Consider the following 19,261-nt stretch of genomic DNA (forward strand, 5'->3'; position numbering starts at 1 on the left):
CTTTTCTTTTTTGAAGTTGCTGTCCTGAGAGAGGTTTCTGAGGTTTTATTCAAAGTCTGGGAGAAATAGCCCATCTTCTGTTTCTACACATTCCAATATTCTTGCTTGCAGCGCTGTTTTTCAAGGCTTTTGTTTTGTTACTTTACTGTGAATAATAATAATAAAAAAAAGACTGAACAAGCTGGAGCTTTTTCTTTCTTGCAGATGAGGCAGAGCTTGTAGCTGCACTGCATTCAGTTAACTCTCTGCAAACTCGCTGAATGCGATGGGCCAGCCACAATGCTCCTAAGAGCATCAAAAGGACAACAAGCTTTACAACTGAAAATGATGCTTATGTTATTAAAAACCACCTGCGCTGAGCTGGTGAGGCCATGCTTTTTTCAGGTCTGGAGGTCAGAGTATGCTTTCATTTCTAGGTGGAGCACTTTTCCTGAAAACATCATTGAGATAAAAATACAGAAGTCCTGATTCCTATTTTAGGCTTTTTTTTTTTTTTTTTTTTTTTTTTTTTTTTTTTTTTTCTGTCGTGATGGAATCACTTTTAAAATTCCAGACTAATTGAAAATTTCATGCTCACAAATGCAGAACCAGCCTGTAATTTTCACTTGCACAGAATGTACGTTTTGTTGTGCCACACCATTCACCAAGGAATGTGAAAGATACTATGCTGAAGTTATATTACAAGATTCATCAGCTTTTCCAAAGCCATTAAGTTCTTTATGTGAATTGATTTAAATATACTCATGATTTAAATACAGTAGATCCACACACTGGTTTTGTTTGATGGGAATTAGATACACTGAGGAGTATATTTACTATGCAGACATGCTGTATTTCTTGCTATAAATCATAGAATTGCTCAGGTTGGAAAAGACCTTAAAGATCATCAAGTCCATCTGCAACCTAACCATTCTACCCTACCTCCAAATAACTAACTCCAAATCGTTTCTCAGAACCCAGTATTTTGAGTAAATCTTAAAAATATACTAAAAAGGAAAACCAGCAGATTACTTATTTAGTACACATTCACACTATACTACATTCCATGAAAACACTGAGTAAACCTATATCTGCTCTTTGTCTTAAGAGAACATAAATTATAATAGTAGTTGAATCAGACAGGTAAAAACAAAGTGATACAAAACCCAGGAGAATTATTGCGTTGTTGTACTCTCATTGTTTAGCTAGAAAGCATCACTGGCATAATTTTTTAGAAGAAAGAAATGCTGAGCACAACAGATCATTCCAAATCTCTCTCTGCACTGAAGACAGGAAGAATATTGCCTTACTCTCTCTTTTTTTTTTCTTTCTATTAGTGTTTCCTATTGCAACAGTAACCCATACCATAGTTTTCCCTGAATGCAGTTTTCCCTGATATCCACTATGATGATTTAACATCTGTAATACTTCAATTTCTAGTGATTGTTTTTTTCCATCTGCCCAGTCTTTCCTATCTTGTTTAGTGTTTTCTCTTCTTGATTAATGTAAGAGATGAAAACAAACAAAAATAGGCACCTTTTTTTTAGATCTGGGGCAGTTGTTTGTCAGGCTGGACCTTTAGGGAGGAGAAGGAAGGAGTGAGGGGCTTAGAAATCTATTGGAGTCTTAGTTTTTGATGGTCATGGATGATCCTGCTCTATCACTCTATCGCTGCTATAGCATCTCTGAAGTTTGTCCATTTTACTACATACATATGACTGAAGGACCCCAGAATGAAACACCTGTTTTGTGTGTAGAAGCACTTCCATGTTAGAGAGGATCTTCAGATGAGTGCTTTCACCGAGGTTATGCTTTTTCTTACGTGCCTTGAGAAATGCAGAAAGAACAAAGTTAGACAAGGACACAGCCCCACCTTCTGCTCTTGATTGTGTGATGTGAGATTATTCTAAAGATGCATAGTTAAGTGTGTAAATTGAAATGTTTGCATATTCATTAGGAGAAAGTGGAATGGTTTGTGAAACTCGGAGAAAGCATCCTCAGTGGTGTGTTGCAATAGGACAAGGAATAACGGCCTAAAACTTGAATGCAGGAAGTTCCATACTAACATGAAGAAGAACTTCTCTGTGGTAAGGATGACAGAGCACTGGAACAGGCTGCCCAGAGAGGTGGCGGAGTCTCCTTCTAAGGAGATATTCAAGACCCTCTCTGGACACCTACCTGTGTGACCTGCTTTAGCAGAGAGGTTGGACTCAATGATCTCCTGATGTCCCTTCCAACCCGTGATTCTGTGATTCTGTGATCCCTCAGAACACTCAGCATCAAAAGCCACTCCAGTCAGAGATTTTCCCACTTTCCTGCTAAATGAAGGGCATTGCTTTGCACAGCAGTAGGAGCTGGAGTGCCTGTTAGGCTCTTACAGCACTATTCTTGTCCCACTGTCTTCGTTCTGCCTACCTTCAGATTGAGCTATTCAGCGCTCCCTTAGCCAGCCGCTGACCTTTTATGAGCTACCTGCCATTTCTCTGTGACCCAATTGACTATGTTTGTTGAGAAGGGAAGAGCCAAGAGATTCTCAAGGTCATTCCAGTGCAGTGTATACCAGGCAGTCTATAACTTTTCCAAGACCTGGGGTTATCCTCTGTGAAAAATAAAAAAATGATTCAGACACAAATCTGTAATTTCATTCCAAATCCCCCAAATCCTCTGGGAGTTCAGACAGGTATTTAAGCTTTTGCTTTCTGTCTTGAAGTCTCATTGTTGTGTGGGGTTTTGAAGCACTACTAAGAAGGCATTTTGCTAATGAATTTGCATGCAGAGAGAAATATAAATTGCCAGAAATTTCACAATCATTTTAGAAGATCTCTTACTCCACATAATCCCCAGGTGATCTGATTGGATATCAATAACATAATGCACCTGTAAGCAGTCTGACCTTTGTAAGGGGCAGTACATTTTTACAAATGTTAATTGTACAATTTGAGTAACAACTGCATTAGTCATCTATACAAACAATGTTAAACCTCTGGCTTCAACAGCATGCACATCTACTGCAGGTTGCATATGCAGGAATAATTGTATCATCTGAAAGATTTTTAATTGTTTAATTGAAATCATCCATATGGCACTGAATAGCTTTCCAAGCTAGGAATAAATTCCACTGTAGTTACACTACAGTGAACTGAAGTTAATACTGGGAAAAATACAGGATCCTGATTGATACCGACATTTATCAATTGCTGTCTCGTTATAAAGAAGCCCATCATAAAGACTAATAGCAAGGCCCATTTTTCCCTATGACGATCTTTCTTGGGCTGGCAGCATGAAACAGAGAGGCAGTCTGATGAATACTCTTTCTGTCATGCAGGAAAGAATTCCCAAATCTTGTGGAATGAATGATGTTGGATATATAGCACATCTCTAAGTGGGAGTAAAGCATGTCACAACTAGCTTAAGTGCCACGCAGCCTGGGGAGAGGTAGACTTGCTTCCATACCTGCTAAACATATTTGGCAGAAACTGACCATTTGTCCCAAATATTCCTATTTCTTCTCAACAGATTATTACCTGCTCTGTCCTCCTTTGAAAAAAAAAAAAACAAAAAACAAAAAATAAAAACAGAACAAACAACAACAACAAAAAAACTCAACACATATTGCAAGTTAGGATTAACTCTAAATATTTCTCACTCCTTCAGTACGTCTGTGTAGTCTTACTACAGTACTTCAGTCCTACTTCAGTACTACTATGAAGTCTTGTATTCAGGGAAATTTCTCAGATAATATATGTGCATGATCATGATCTGGATAATGTGCAATAAATCTGAGCTTTTGAAACCACCAGACTTTCTCTGCAAGGTGGTAAAGATGGTCTGTGGATGCACAGTACAACCAAAGCATTTCTGCTGCACTGGAAATTCCTACACAGATATGAATCAACTCCACAGCACATGCACAACAGATATCACACATCTTAGAAGCATCAGCTTCACTGTACACAAAACATAGAGGTGATCTATGGATGTGCGATAGGTGAATAGATGATATTGACATCTACCAGCCATGCTCTAAGTCACAATTCCAGTCAGACTCTCTGATACCTGAAAATCCTGAAGAAATGTTTGCAGTCTGCGTTTTCTGCCTAGACACGATTTTTGAGTGGAGAAAGAATAAATGTCCAGAGAAACCTGGATAAATGGCAGTCTGGAGCAGAACTTACTGTCTCCAGAAGAAAGCCAGAGATATGAATGCAGACTGAATAATAGAATCACAGAATCATAGAATGGCTTGGGTTGGAAGGGACCTCGAGGATCATCAAGCTCCAAACCCCCTGCTGCAGGCAGGGCCACCAACATCCTATGCTTCAATAAACTACAGTTTTGGAGCGGAATAACCAGAAGCAAGGATGCACGGCTTCCTCCTGGGAAACAGAAGACAGGTGGGCTCCACTGAAACAAGAGAGAATTAAAGAGAGAATTAGAATTGTTTTTTTTTTTTTTTTTTTTTTTAATTTTGCTTTTCTCATATGTTTGCAGGATTATGAGAATATGTACACATGTAATCACAGTTAGCAGCAAAACAATTGCATGTGTTCTGCTTGTGGGATTTATGAGAGAAAATCAAACCTCATCACATATCTAAATTAATCCGGGTTAGGGATTCCTCTGAGAAAAATGTAGGTTTGAACTAGATTAAATAATTGGATCATACTAGATTTCCTTGTTTGAGCTATTATATTTCCCCAACGCAAATTATTATCAGCAAATGCCTTCACAAAGAACATGGTAAACAGCTGTAAAACTAGGGAGAATCACTGTGCATGTAGGAGGCGGCATTTTAATTGCATAGAATTACATTATCGCTTTCATAGCACCAGAAAGATGCAGTGGCAATATACATCTCTGCACCCGTAGCCAACACACAACGCAACCTTCAGACGGGTTTTCTGTGAAGGAAACTTTACTGTTAAAACAAATACTGTTACAGTATGACAGCAGCGCTCGAGGATGGCGGTGCTGGTGTGAACACCACAAAGACCTGGGTTTTACTCCCACTCACGTCATAGAAGTTTTATGCAATGTGAGGGCATTTCGTTTTTCCCTCTTGTGCCTCTGCAGATTCTCACTCCATTTTGTTGGCTTTGCTTTTCACAATAGCAGGCCTCCGGGACAAGGACAAGGACAGCTGCCTCCCAAACATTTTGCAAAGTAATGCAACAAAACAGTCTTTCAGGTTCATGACAAAACCTTTCATTCTCCTCATAAAGCAGAAATGCTAGTGCTTGCTTGTCTCCCAGGCGATGGGATTTCAAGCCAGAAACGCACATGATGTAACTAGAAAAATTTTTCAGGTAAGTAAGATAATTTTTCAAATAAGGCTTAATATCTGTTTTTCACATGTAACAGGAAGTCCCTGTAGCAGTAATTTAGCCATTTTGGCATAGTCTGTGTTTATTTACAACTGTTGAAGGTAGGAAGAAGCCTCAAGAAATGTTCTAGGGGTCAGCAACCTTTCCAAGTTTGCATTTAAGATCCAGTTCCTTTTTCCCTCCTTTGAAGTTCCATGTGCTGGACAAAACTTAGTGATAGCTGGAGATGCTTTTCCCAGTGATGATACTCTCATAACGCAACAACCCCAGCTCCAGATGCAACATATGCCTTTCAAATATTTGTCTGCAAGTTATTTTGCTGACAAGCTCTTGCCCTTAGTTCTGGTATCTCCCTTCCCATCCACACACAATGATCCTTTCGTTAGAGACATTTCAAATCATCAGTACTAAAGTCTCGATGACCTCCACTGGCACCAAAGCTTTTGTAGCCTCCTAGCTAAGAAGTTTTTCCTTACAAAAACTGTAACTCTAGATACTACATAAGCTCACTGCTTTTTTCTAAGAGTCGAGACTTACTGCCTTCCAGTGAGCAGCTGCCTTTTACATGTTTGAAGACCGTTATCATGTTTCTTCTCAGTCCTCTTTTCTCTAGACTAAACAAATCCAGTTCTTAGACACTGGACTCCAAGGTCAGTCCCTTAAGACTTTTAGTACTTTTTGTCGCTCCTAGGACTTCTCCTATTTGCCTATGCTCCTCTTGAGTCCAGTGGCAAAAGCAAGTCTGTTTTCTGCACTGAGATCTCACCAGTGCTAAGCAGGAATGAAGAATTTCTTTCACATCTCACCTAAACTATTCATACATTTCAGCATGACTTGCTTCTCCACACAAGTATAGCACTGTTAATTCTTAGTCAGCTTGAGATATACCAAAACCCCCAACCTATTTTTGTGCAGGTCTTTTGCCTTTCTGGCTGTTCTCCATTCAGGGGTTTATTCCTGCCTAAATGTAATTAGATTATACCCAAACTTACTGAATCCTTCTGTTTTCAGACCATTTCCTCAATCGATTAAGATGCTAATCCTGCTCACAGAACTTTCTCAACAAATTTGATAACCGTACGCTCTACATCATCTTTCAAAACATAACAAAAATAGGGAGTGGTACAAGTCCCTGGCAGAGCATCTGCAAAACTACTTTCCATAATCATTCCACATCAGCAATGAACAGATGATAATTCTTCTGTTGCTTTTTTTTTTTTTTTTTTTAAGTAGCTGTGAGTCTGAGTCCACTCTACAGTAGTTTTGTTTTAACTCCCTTACAGGAAATCACAAGAGACTGTGTTGAAAACCTTGTTCAAGTCAAGATATGTAATATCTGTTGTCCATAAGACTTGCTACTTGTCAAAGAAGAAAATTAGCTTGGTTCAGCATGATTTGTTCCTGGCAAATATTTGTTGGCCTCTACATATCCTTTCATTACCTCCCATGCACAAAAGAAGTCTGTTGTAGATCTTGTTTCAGTTTATTTCCAGGAATTCAAGTTAGGCTGTTTTCTCTGCCTATACTCCTCAAACTCCTTCATTTTTTTTCTTACTATGGGTACTGCAATTGCCCATCCCCAGTCTTCTGATCTCCAGGTAATGTGCGGAAGGGTCCCTAATGGCTCTCGGTTTGCTTCAGCTGGTTTTTCATGTTCCCTCAGATGAGGTCTATCAGGTCTGTCCAGCTGGAAAATGACCAATTCTAGTGTGTTCTATCCTTCCTGCTACTTAGCTTTAGACATTAATAGTTACCTGACTGGTCATAGTCAATGCTTTTAACCAAAGAGGGAAAAAGACATTAAACACTTCGAATTTTCCTCTGTCGCCTCTTACTGGCTTTCAGTCCTGGCTCAAGGGTAGATCATATTTCTGCCATTGTCTTGCTCTAACATATAGGAGTGCTTTCCTGTTAACCTTGCTTTTCTTTGTTAATTACATTGCCTTTTTTTTGCCTTGGTCTTTCTGACATCATTCTTACAGGCTCCTGTTATTCTTTGATTCTTGTCCTTACTGTGCTGCAGTGTATGACCACATCAGAGGGCTAATGAGCCACTTACTGAGATTTAAAGAAGCTGCTGCTCATACACTGGGGCATCAAAATGGATATTATGTCTGCTGCGGCTCTGAAGCTTTCTTCCCAGGGTCTTTCCCTACCAGATCATGCATTTATAGGTGTTCCTTGTCATCCTGTCTTCCCCATTAACTACCATTTGCTGCAATTAACTTTGAACCCATACCACTGATCTGCCTAGCTTTTAATTCAAAGCCTTCTTTGCACAGTTAAGATCCCCAAACCCATTTTATTTTTTTTCCTGTCATTCAGCAATTCTTGAAAATTCACCTGAGCCTCCTTATGAGTCTTCCTCCCCACCCACACGCTGATTTCCAGAGTGCCAGAGCCAGCGCTCCTGTCTGGAAGAACTGGGCCCTGACAGAGCTCCTGACCCCTCCACTATAGCTCCCATCTCCACATAATCGTGTTTGACCTGCTCGTGGTTCAGCCTGGCAGAACCACAAACACACTTACAGAGGAGTGGTAAAGGGTCTCTGTGTGAGGGCTGGATGAGTCCCAGCAGCTTTTCTGAACCTTCTTGGACTTCGGCTTTTGGTGAGCAGAACACTTCCTGCAGTATCAGGACACGTCCTGAGGTATCAGGCTGGACAGCAGAAGGATGCTTCTTCCTCCCCTTTCTATAGGAAATAATCACCAGCTACAAATTGTTACCTCCTGGGTATGATGCTTTTGGCATGGGTTATAATTATCTGGAGTTTAATGTCTTGTAGATTCTGACAACTCAGTCTGAGACAGGTAATCAACTGATTATTTCAAGGATATGTTCTGCATTCAGACCACTTTACATACCTAGCACCAACTGAATTCGGTTTCAGCTGGGATCATTCAGCACTTCCACAAATGAGACCACAAAATCTCAATTCAGAGATCCAGAAAGCAGGAGCATGAAATCTGTGGCCATATGTGAAAAGTGTGGTACAAGAACTACGCAGCAAAGAAGGGGCTGAATTCATCCCAAAGGCAGAGCTCAGCTATTCCAAGAGCTCATCCTTCTTCATGATCCTATGGTGTCACTTAATGCATGTTTATTCTGAAACAAAAAGGGAAAAAACTGTTACAGACAGCGGCCTTTTCCACCATGTAGTTCCTGACACAGCTCCAGACCAGTCCCACTCCGAGAAGTAAATGTAGCATAGATCCCATGGAAAGAATAGTATGCAATTATATTATTTGCAATTATTTGAAAATGCATATGCAAGTGAGAGGAAGGATAAAATAATACTCATTATGCAGTATTGATTTTGCAATCTAATCCTCATTTAAAGCAGATTCCATATGTGCAATTAGCTAGCTTTTAGAAAAAGCAAGCAGTAAAAGGAAAAGTAAAACCTTTCCATTGTGCATCATACTGTGGTACATGTCATAGGGGCTGGAGCCTTTAGATCCATGGCAGAGAGCCCTGCCACTCAAAACTAACAGGGAAACTGATGAGAGTGTCTTTTCATCCAAGACTGGACAGGGACAACAAGTATCCAGAGATCTGTGGTTCTATTACAAACTCTGAAATACTTGATTCTCCCTGCTTTCTTCTAGCACAGTTCATTCAGCTTCCTAATACCCCATCTTTCCCTGCCCTATTCTTCTTCACGACAGCTTTCTCCATCCTAGTCTTTTTCTATCCATTCTTACATTTTCTTCCCCCTCCAGTCTCCTTTCTATATCTCTTCATTAGATCCCACTCCCAGCTTGGGAGCATCACATCCCAGCTTCCTCTGCATTCCTTCCTACATGTTTCAGTCATGCCAGCTCTGGGCTCTTTACCCAGGACTTTGTCCTTTTTTTATCCTTCATTTTTCCTTCAATCTTTTCTCAGTTGTTTCCTTTCAGTCCTCCCTCCAAGGACAAAATTCCCCATGTGTCTAAGAGCTATACTGTCACAGCCACATCTGTTACTACAATCTCTTTTCCTTCAGCCTTGCTCGCTCACCTGCTCCCTGGGGATCAAACAATCTCTGGTCCAGCTCCACCCACCACCTGCTTGGGATAGGTCTGGAACACAATCACTGCCGCAGCTGCACAGCCATGCAGATATTCCCACAATAACTTCACACTAGCTAGTTCACCTCTTGCTGCCTCACGTGTACAGCGCTCAGCTGCAAACCCTACCAAGAAGGTGAGTAGAGATTAAGGAGAAAAGGCACGTATCTGTATCCCTGTCTACATCTATAGACAAACACCAGTACAAGCAAATAAAAATAAGACACTTGGCAATACACGAGTATATGGCAGTACTCTTTCCACAGTTGGTTTCCGTTTTCTTCTAACACTGGAAATCTGTCCAGATTTGAAAATGAAGATGGGCTACACCCTAGTACTAGACCTGTGGTAAATTCTGATTTTGGTTTGGTATTGTGTGATGTATCACAGCTAGAAATTAAAGCTTTTATTAAGAGGACAATATTAGCTTTTATGTGGTGCACAGAGAACTTATTAGAAAATGAGGTATATTCAATCATGGGAAAGATCACGGAAGTGCAGTATGGTTATGCTTAGAGAGGCTGTTAAAGATCATCTTGAGCTTTCAAAAGGAGAACATTTTTTCTTCCTTTTTTCCCCCAAGGCCAGGCTGGATGTGGCTCTGGGCAGCCTGGTCTGGTGGCTGGCGACCCTGTACACAGCAGGGGGTTGAAACTGGATGATCATTGTGGTCCTTGTCAACCCAGGCCATTCTGTGATTCTATGATTCTATGATTCTATGATTCCATGATTCTATGATTCTATGATTCTATGATACTGGACTAGCTTCTTCATCAGTGTCTACGGGATACTGCACAGCATTTTTATTCTCCAAAACATGTCCAAAAGCTTTTTCCCAAATTACTTTTTCATTTACATATGCATGCAGAATGCAGGAGGGCATATTTTTATCCTGTGCCTTATCAAAATCACAGAATCACAGGATCACAGGGGTTGGAAGAGACCTCTGATAAAGCATTAAGACAAACATCCTGCTAAAGCATGTTCCCTACAGCAGGTCACAAGGAAAGCATCCAGATGGATCTTCAGTATCTGCAGAGAAGGAGACTCTACCAGCCCTCTGGGTGGCCTGTTCCACAGCTCAGTCACCCTCAAAGTGAAGAAGTTTTTCCTTCTGTTTAGATGGAACTTCCTGTTTTCCAGTTTGTGCCCGCTGCCCCTTGCTTTGTGAGTGGGTACCACTGAAAAGGGCCTTGTTCCAACCACTTGAGTCATATTCTTCAGATATTTATAAGCACAGATAAGATCTCCTCCCTCTCAGTCCCCTCTTCTCCACTCTGAGCAGCCCCAGGTCTTTCTGCTGGCTCACGGCCTACCTGTTGTTCACCAGGATGCCCAGGGCCTTCTCTGCAGAGCTCCTTTCCAGAAAGGGCATATATTTACACTTACTGCTTCTTAAAAATATTTTATATTTGCTGTCTGAGTTTTTAGAGCATGCTCACTACTGTTTTGCAGATCTTCCTCCACAATCTCTGTGCTTTTAAATGTTACATGAGACTTTCCTAGTCTTCGGATACTTCTGGGTAGTGCTTTGAGGAACAAACAAACTTCAAGATGCAAAGTGGAAGTGAACACATTGCGTCAGCAATGAGAAAATCAGAAAGCATTAGGAACTCCCACAAAGATAGAGGATATCACAGATGCGTATAGCAGTTGGCTCAACTGTGCACAGCTACAGGTAGGCATCATACACCAGAGCAGAGGCCCATATATGTGCAGCATTCAGGCACAGTCACAGACACTGTATCTGTGTTGCTAATGTGCATATCAAGAGACTCCCAAATGCAAAGATCTCACTCAGAGCATATATCCAGGAGCACAGTTACTAGATCTCATGTACAAATCTCCAGCACAGATATAACTGGACACATGTTTTCAGTCTTATGTTGGTGGGATCCTGAGATGAAGTGTTGGAGGATGGAGATGTTTGGGTGAGGTTCATAAATAAAGGAGGAGGAGGGCCTGTTGGACCCATGCACGTATATATCTGTGGGGGTTGGGTGTGCAAATGTAATTGAAAGTGCTTATGAATGGTGAATATCAATGTATACGCAGCTGAGATCAAGTATTAGCACATGAGTAGTTCTAGAAATTTCAGGATATAATCTTGGGGATTTGCATGAAGTTCTGAGAAAGACTTCAGGAACTGGAACTGGACATAGTGCTTTTTTGGGGGGAAAATGAGTGTTTGAAGCAGGTACAGCAGCAGAGTACAGGGGTTTCATTCTGTGGGATGCAAACAGTGTGGTTCATGTGCACCTACACCACCAGCAGCGGGGTGGGAAGTGCCATCCATTCATGTCTGTATGGTGGGGTACCTGGCCTCTATCCTCCATGGGGACTGCCATTTGCAAACTACCTTGATTTCCTCTGGAAGGACCCAGGCAGCTGTTCAGAAGAAGAAACAAGCTCATTCTGCGCAACACTGTACCAAAACAAAACCAAATCAAAACGATCAGGGAAGGTCAGCAAGAACAGGCAGTTACACCTGCCAGCTGGTAGAAGGGCAATTACTGCCAAAGCACACCTGAGCTTAGGGGTGTAGACTGGGAATATACTTGTACACGGACAATTAGGCCTGAACAGCTGACAGCTAACAGCGGGGCACAAAAAATGGCTGCTGAAACAAAGCCTGTGTGGGTGCTGTCTCATACCACCTGTAGGGAATAACTTACAACTCCACTTTGGTGAAGGCCTGCAACATCACCAGCGCTGGCTGTGCCACAAATTGCTGTGCGAAGTGTTGAGAAAAGTTTTCAATTAGCAGTACTTACATCTTGGATTCATTTTACCAGCCACTATATCATTACTATGCAGAGAAAGCAAGTGATGCTGAGCTCATGGCAGGTTTTTTGTTTTGTTTTGGTTTTTTTTTTGGTGGAGAAAGGCATGGCTGCGGCTCCTGGATGAGCACTGAGGACCCTCTGGATGGAGCAGGGTTGTAGTCCGGCAGCTTGTGCTTGAGATGAGCACATGTTGATGAAGAGTGAGGTATGAATTCAGGTTTTGTTTCAAGGGGAGGTTTAAGATTGTATGTAAAAGAGCTAAAAGAAGAGGTTTTCTTTGTTGGAGGCAATGTTAATGAGAAGACTAGAGGACTGTAGGACTTCCAGCATGAGAGCCTGTAGGATGGAACAGGGCTATGCAGTAATAAATAGGGGTGCTGGGATCCTGGATATCTCATTAAAGTTCTTTAATTTTGACGGCTGCCTTCTTTCCTGCTTCCTCTTCACCCTGAGCCACGGCCAGGTGGCCCTGCTCTCCTTCCTGCCTCTCATCCCACAGCTGCTTTTAGGCCCAGGCAAATCCTGCTCGTCCACAGCAGCAACCACATAGCAACAGCCTTTCCCAGGCAGTGGGGGACCCTCCTGGCACCACAGCAGTGGGCTGTGCCTGTGCTGGCCGGGAAGGTTCATGCTCTTGTGCTGCAGAGATCTTGCCTCAGTACCCCGTGAGCACCTCGGGTGCCACAGGAAGCCTAGAAGGTTGTCAAAACTCAGGGCAGAAACTCAGGACAAGCTGCGTCTATACATCCAGCTCCAGCGCTGTATTTCTGGGATGTTCTTAGGTACATACACGTGAGTGAAGTATGTGTGCCAGAGGGATGTGCCCATGCTATGGAGCAATACGACCCCAACCACGTGGGCAAGACACAACAGTGAGGCTGTTCTGGCTGAGATGCACCCCGGCCACACAATCACCCCGGCGGGGCCGCGGAAGATTCTGGAAGGGTGTCTGCGGACGCCCACCTGCGGGCACCTCAGCCGGCTGCACGGGACCGGCGGCCCCGGGACAGGCGCGGAGGCTTCCCGGCACCGCTCTCTCCACCGCCGCGTGCGGTCTCGGGTGCGCGTGTGTGCACGGCGGGGGGAGCAGGGGGCGGACACAGTGGAAATTTCCACTCCCTGCAGCAGCCACAGCAGCCGCCACCACCGCGGCGGCGGGAAGGCGGGCGCAGGCCCGGAGCCGCCGCAGGGGAGAGGCGGCTCCCGCCCCGCCGCTCGGCCCGCCCGACTCAGAGCCCCCTCCCCGGTGCCGGGCGTCCCCCATTCGGCACCCCGGGGGCAGGGGCGGCGGGGCAGCCCCCCGGCGGGCTGTTGCTCGCGAGGCCGCGGCGGCGGAGGCGGTGCCTGCGGCGGGCGGGGGGCGGCGCGGCGGAGCGTGCGCAGCTGCCGGCGCCCTTTAAGCCGCGCCGCCCGCCCGCCTGCTCGGTGTGTGTGCAGCCCAGGAGCCGCGCGGGCGGGAGTGCCCGCCAGCACAGCCGGGGACGCGCTTTCCTCCTCTCCTCTTCCGTTACTCCCTGTCCGGCACCGCCGCCCTCTCTTCTTCCCCTGTGTCCCGCCAATCCCCGCTCCTCCCGCTACGGCCGAGCTCTGCGATGCCCCGCTATGAACTGGCTTTGATCCTGAAAGCCATGCAAAGGGTGAGTGAGGGAGGGGCGACGGGCGGGAGGGGACCGGCCAGGTGGGACCGGCAATCGGGGGGCTCCTCTCTTCCCCCTATCACCCTATCCAGCCCCGTCCGCGGGGCGAGCAGCTCCCGCCCGGCCCTCCCTCGCTTCTCGAGGCGGAGTTGTGCGCGGCTCCCGGCCCTTTATCTCTTTCCCCTTTTCCGAATCCTCCCCCGCCGGGAGCTGTCGCAGCGCGGCTCTCCCCGCAGGTAAGCAGCTGCCGGCTGAGCGCAGTCCCGGCTTCGCCCTCCCGCGGTCCCCGCTGCCTCCCGGGCACTCCCCGCACCTGCCCCGAGCACCTCCCCGCCTGCGGTGCCCCCGGGCCTCGCCCTGCAGCGCCCGGACACGGGTATCCCCGTTGCGGCCCGCTGGTGGGGGAAGGGGTGGAGGATCTTAGTGTTAATTTTTCGATTTGTCCCCTTTTCCGTTCCCCCCCCCCCCCACCCTGCCGTTGCTACCACCAGTTGAGCCGCAGCGATATCGCCCCTTGGAAGGGCTGCCAACGGCTGGTGCTCTTCGGTGGCTCGGTGATAAGCGGTGGTGTGAGCGAGCGGGATAATGCGGTGCTCTGCGAGAGCCCCTTCGGGGCTGTGTGATACCTGCATGTGGAAATAGCGATAAAATAACAGCATCCCGCAATACCTGAGACCCTCTAATGGGAGACAATAGCTCACGGCAGTCCCTCCCCAGTGCCTCCTTTAGCCCTTATCTCTACCTTCAGTGCCACACGCAGGGCTGGGGTTGGCATGGAGCAGCACCCGTAGCCTGTACCCTCCTGGTTCTACCCCCTGCTGTCGCATTTCACCTTTGTTTCTATGAGCACATACATCTGCAGTAGGACACTGAGGAGCAAAGTGACGTTACTCTGTGCCTCCCGTAGTTGCGGGCGCACGTCTTCACGCATTGCATCTGCTACATATACTGGTATATTTCCATTCATTTTACATGTAGCATCCACATGTCAGGGTTGGCTTTTTTTTTTTTTTTTTAACTTGGCTTAACTGCAGGAGCTGTAGTAGACTTCTCAGGTGAGTCCCCTAGTGGAGAACTGCGGCAAGTGGAACAAAGCTGGGGATATCGCTGCACCCCCTCGTGGAGCAGCGCTCAGCCTGGTACCCGTGTGAGCCCTGGGTACGAGGATGGGATGCTTTTTGTGGCTGTGCTCTTAATGTGGCAGATGCCTTGTACTGTGCAGGCACTGTAAAGGCAGAATGGGGCAGGAAGCATAGCAAATGTGGCATAGTGAGGCATGGAGAAATGTTGCTCTGAAAGGATGCTATGGAGTGCTGCGTTGGGGGAAGAACATCTTCAGTGCCTAGTGTTTGGCACTGAGACCCAGAGATAGGCTCTTGGTTGTAGGATGCTCCCAATGTGCATTAATGCACTGAAGTCCTAACATCCACAATTTTTCTCTCTTTGATTCCTTGTATATTCTTTCCTAATGATGCATCTTAATTTTTTTTCTCCTGTAAGCTGTGTGTTTGTACGCCAAGTTTTAGTTCAGGAATATTATTGTTTCTAACCTACCCATGTCATCATTCTAAAATCTAGGTAGTTAATCTCTAGGTGCTGTTTTCTTGGTTTGCTTTTCAGTAAGTGTCTTACTACTACTCCTTTTCATGTGCAGTGTACATTTGAAACAAATTTCTGTACATGCTGGTTATATGCTGCACAGTACTGCTGGATCCTGGCAGATGGGTTGCTCATATAACTCCTTAATGATGTGTAATCTGAAGCATGGTACTAACTTAAATCGAGCTGATTTTGGCCTGAAATTGCACAGCCCTGCAGAAGTTGAAGCAATTGTACACAGTGCTGAGTAAATTTCATTTCCTCTTAATGAGAGCTCTCTGATAAAGCCATCCCAAGCAGATGCTCCGTGTGCAAGGTTGTCAGTCCCTCTGTGCTGTGGCCGTAAGCTCTATACCTGTTTCAGGTTGAGCTTGAGTGAGGGCTGGCTAGTCCCCTGCTGTCCCTGATACCCATTCTCATCTAGTAGCTCCCCTGCCCTGTTTTCCTTATGCTTCACTGTTAACTCCTATGGGCTCCCCTAGCAGCTTGAGTGCAAACCTCAGAGCTGCAGTCTGGTGGATTTTCACAGCTCTCTCTCTGGCAAGAACTACAGGCAAGTGCTGTGGTTCTGCGGGGTTCCCCCCACCCACAGTTGTTTTTCATAGTTACCTTGGCATTTGCATGGACGTAGGGAGAACTAACTCCCCCTAAATCAATTCTGTTGCTTTAAGTTCTTTTGCTCCCTTGTACTTCTGAGTTCAAGTTGGTGGTCCCTCATTCTTCTCTTGCATGTGGCTTCTTTTCTGAATGATAGAGTGTGTAATGCAGCAAGGCTTCTTCACATCCAGCTGACCTCTGTGTGGCTGCAGGACTCTGCTTGTTCAGTGTGGCTCTGTGATCCCATCCCATTCTTCTCTGTCCCTGCTGTGCTTGGCAGATGTCCTCAGTCTCTCCAGCTTTCCTACTGTTGCTGTAAAAACACAGTACCTGAAAGCTTAGGGGAAGGAGGGAAAACTTGCGCAACTCAAACTCTGTTGCCAACTGATGCAGTATGCTGATCTGAGGGATTGTGGCTTTATTCTGGGTAGAGCTGAGGAGCCATTTCCTGTCCTGTCCTGTAGGTGGTGTGCAGTCGTTCATCAGACTTGTAGCAAAGATCTCTAAGTTTCTTATGGGCTGTGTCCTCAATCAGCGAAGACCCCACTCTGGCTCTCAAGAAACCCTAATTAATGAGAATCTCTAAAAGGGCTTCCCAAGTATATTCATTTCGGGGGGGGGGGGGGGGAGGGCAAAGGGGGGGGGGGGACGATGACACTTGTTTGTGGTGTCACTGTATTTGAGAAGTAGCTGCAGTGGGAGCAGTTGGGTAGTAGGAGGAGATTTCTTGCAAAGGCAGTTCACTAGAGAAGTGAGGTAACAGAGTTATGGTGGAAGTAGTTAATTCTGCCTCTTTCTTTTGCTTTCTACATTCAAAGTGCTAGTGAACAATAGCATGATAGCAGGTTTGTCGCCAGCTCTTAGCAGCATAGAGATGTGTGTGTGAAGGTGCACTGCTTACATTCTGGAGCCTGAGTCAAAGGCTGCAGTTGTGTGTTAAGTAGGGATGCAGAATAAAGACATAGCACTTGGTATTTTGCTACAAATAGTGAAGTTTAGAGCATGGTTTTCTAATTATTTCTGCCTTTCTCCCAGGAGAGCATTCAGCAGGGGGGTTCTGGCAGCAGGAAGGGACAGTGACCCATTGGTGGATGTGCTGGAGCTCTGGCCTCTGGAAAATGAGCTGTTCTGCAGGGAGCCTTCCTTTGGCTTCCCTCCTGGTCCTGCTGCAGCTCCCTTGGGAGTCTGGGGAAGAAAGGAAGTGGGGCATGGGAAGGGGAAAGGGAAGGAAGAGCTGGAAATGGCTTCCTCTTGCTCTGCTGCTGTTTTGCAGGCCGACCGCAGGGCGGCAATACGAGACACCCCACGCGGGAGCCGGCAGCCTGGGGAGCGTAGGACAGACAGAGCAGGCGGAATCCCCGTGCTGTGCTTGCTGCTGCCCGACTGGCAAGTTGGGACAACCCTCTGCGACAGAACAGCGTTGTGACTGCAGCTGCAGAGAATGGGCACTTGAAAAAAAAACTTCTAGTAGACGATCTTGCTGAAAATGGGAAAGTGTGTCAGTATTTTTATTAGTATCATAGAATCGTTTGAGTTGGAAGAGACCTTTTAAAGATCGTCTGGTCCAGCGCCCCTGCAGTGGACAGGGACACTTACAGCCGGATCAGATGCTCAGAGCCCTGTCTGACTTTACTTTGAATGTCTCTAGGGATGGGACATCTGTTACCTCTCTGGGCAACCTGTTTCTGTGCTCTCCCTCACTTCATCTGTAGTGAAGTCCTCATGATTTAACACCTGTTTACCTTATTACAACCGTTCTCTTAGCTAGGGAGCCTGTCCACCCACCTCAGTAGCCTTGCAGTGCACTTGGACTCTCAGTTTGACCAGCATACTCATAAAGTGTAACTGGTGTTCAGCACTTGTTTGCTGTCTTCTGAGCAGGTTGCTGCTTTTCAGAAACTGTCTACCTGCTGTGTAGATCATTCTATTTTAAGGAAGCTGAAGTAATGGGCAATAGTGTTGCTTGACATCTTGACTATTATGCTTAATTGCTATGTGGGCAGCTGCAGCAATTGGGCTTTTGATATTTTAGTTGCTAGGAAAAGGAGAAGAGAGTGAGGGGGGCAGTAAGCAGGCAGATACTGCTTTTATTTTCTTTCTTTTTTTTGATAAACCCACCTATTCTTACCATGAATTATGCCTTTCCTGTACGCTCTTGCACCACCACCCCCGTTTGGTTGGTTGAAATTACGAGTTTTCTTCTGTTTCCTTTGACTTTTGTAGTGGGCTGAAGTAGGCTCTTCATGATATTATGTGTAGCAGGGAAAGGACTTCTGTGGGGGAGGTGCTGGAATGAAGGCCAAATAGCTGGAACCAAAAGAGAGGGTTGGAAAGCTACAGGGTCTATAGTTGACTCTCCTATAAGAGTCAGCTTTTTTGTTTTCTGCCTTAAGCATTACTGTCAGAATTACTGGATTTGAACTGTGTGATGCAGACAGTGTTAGAGAATGATACCCTCTTCACTGACACTTGCCATTTTTCTTTCCTAGGATCTGAGAGTAGCAAGTTTCTGCCAAGTGTGTGATATTTGCCTGGTTTGGATATGGAGGAGGTGAAGGATTGTTATTTTCTGTGAAGTAGTTTAAACCTTTTTATAGCAGATAGTTGTTAGCAAGATGTGTTTGGCAAAATTGAAGTGAGAACTAAAATGATGGCAGGAATTAAGATAGTCAAAAGTCTCTTGGTTTATACAGGCTTATTCAGTGATTGAATATGTGTAATAGGATGGGCCGGTTACTCTGCAGCTCTCATTTCCTTAGCTTCTGAGCTGCCTGAGTGTAGAGGCAGGGCTGTGAGCAGGCTGTTGTGACTATGCTGAGGCCAACAGACTTCAGAGGGATTTAGTGGATAGACGTGGCAGCTTAAACTTCTAAGATAAGAATTCCCCATTTTGCTCCTGCTACCTATTCAGCACTGTGCCGTTCTGTCTTGGTTGTGCATCTCCTCTCATTTGTTCATTGTGTGTGTGTGTGTGCATTTATCTGTACACATCAGATATATATATGATCAGATAGAGGCTTGTAAGCTTCAACATGGGAGTAGTTTGTATTCTATCCTTCATAAATGAGAACCTGTTGTACTGATAAAATCACATCATCGCTCTCCATTGTTTAAAAAAAAAAAAAAACAAAAAAAAAACAAAAAACAAAAACCTTAAGAGTGACAGACTTTTAAGATGTCCTTTGTATCAGTTAGACTTGTCTGCTAAATTAATTCAAGTATGAATGTGTGTATACGCTTGTTTTCTTCTAGTACATAATATGTATTTTTTTAATAATGTAAGTCC

The 19,261-nt window shown here is 45.0% G+C and overlaps 2 protein-coding genes across 2 annotated transcripts in view; both read left to right on the plus strand.

Moving 5' to 3' along the window:
- The first annotated feature begins 13,555 nt into the window (after positions 1 to 13,555).
- The window catches only part of MRPS6 (mitochondrial ribosomal protein S6), a 45,670-nt gene continuing 39,964 nt past the window's right edge, over positions 13,556 to 19,261 (plus strand). The window contains exon 1 of the mRNA XM_042810355.1: positions 13,556 to 13,779. Coding sequence (XP_042666289.1) covers positions 13,735 to 13,779 — 45 coding nt within the window. The 5' untranslated portion in view covers positions 13,556 to 13,734. The remainder of the gene's footprint in view (positions 13,780 to 19,261) is intronic.
- The window catches only part of SLC5A3 (solute carrier family 5 member 3), a 16,639-nt gene continuing 11,069 nt past the window's right edge, over positions 13,692 to 19,261 (plus strand). The window contains exon 1 of the mRNA XM_042810354.1: positions 13,692 to 13,779. The gene's annotated coding sequence lies outside the window, so the exon portion shown is untranslated. The remainder of the gene's footprint in view (positions 13,780 to 19,261) is intronic.

Source organism: Centrocercus urophasianus, unplaced genomic scaffold (assembly GCF_019232065.1).
Source record: "Centrocercus urophasianus isolate 14NV4802_14NV808 unplaced genomic scaffold, USGS_Curo_1.0 seq_12, whole genome shotgun sequence".
Lineage (NCBI taxonomy): Eukaryota > Metazoa > Chordata > Aves > Galliformes > Phasianidae > Centrocercus > Centrocercus urophasianus.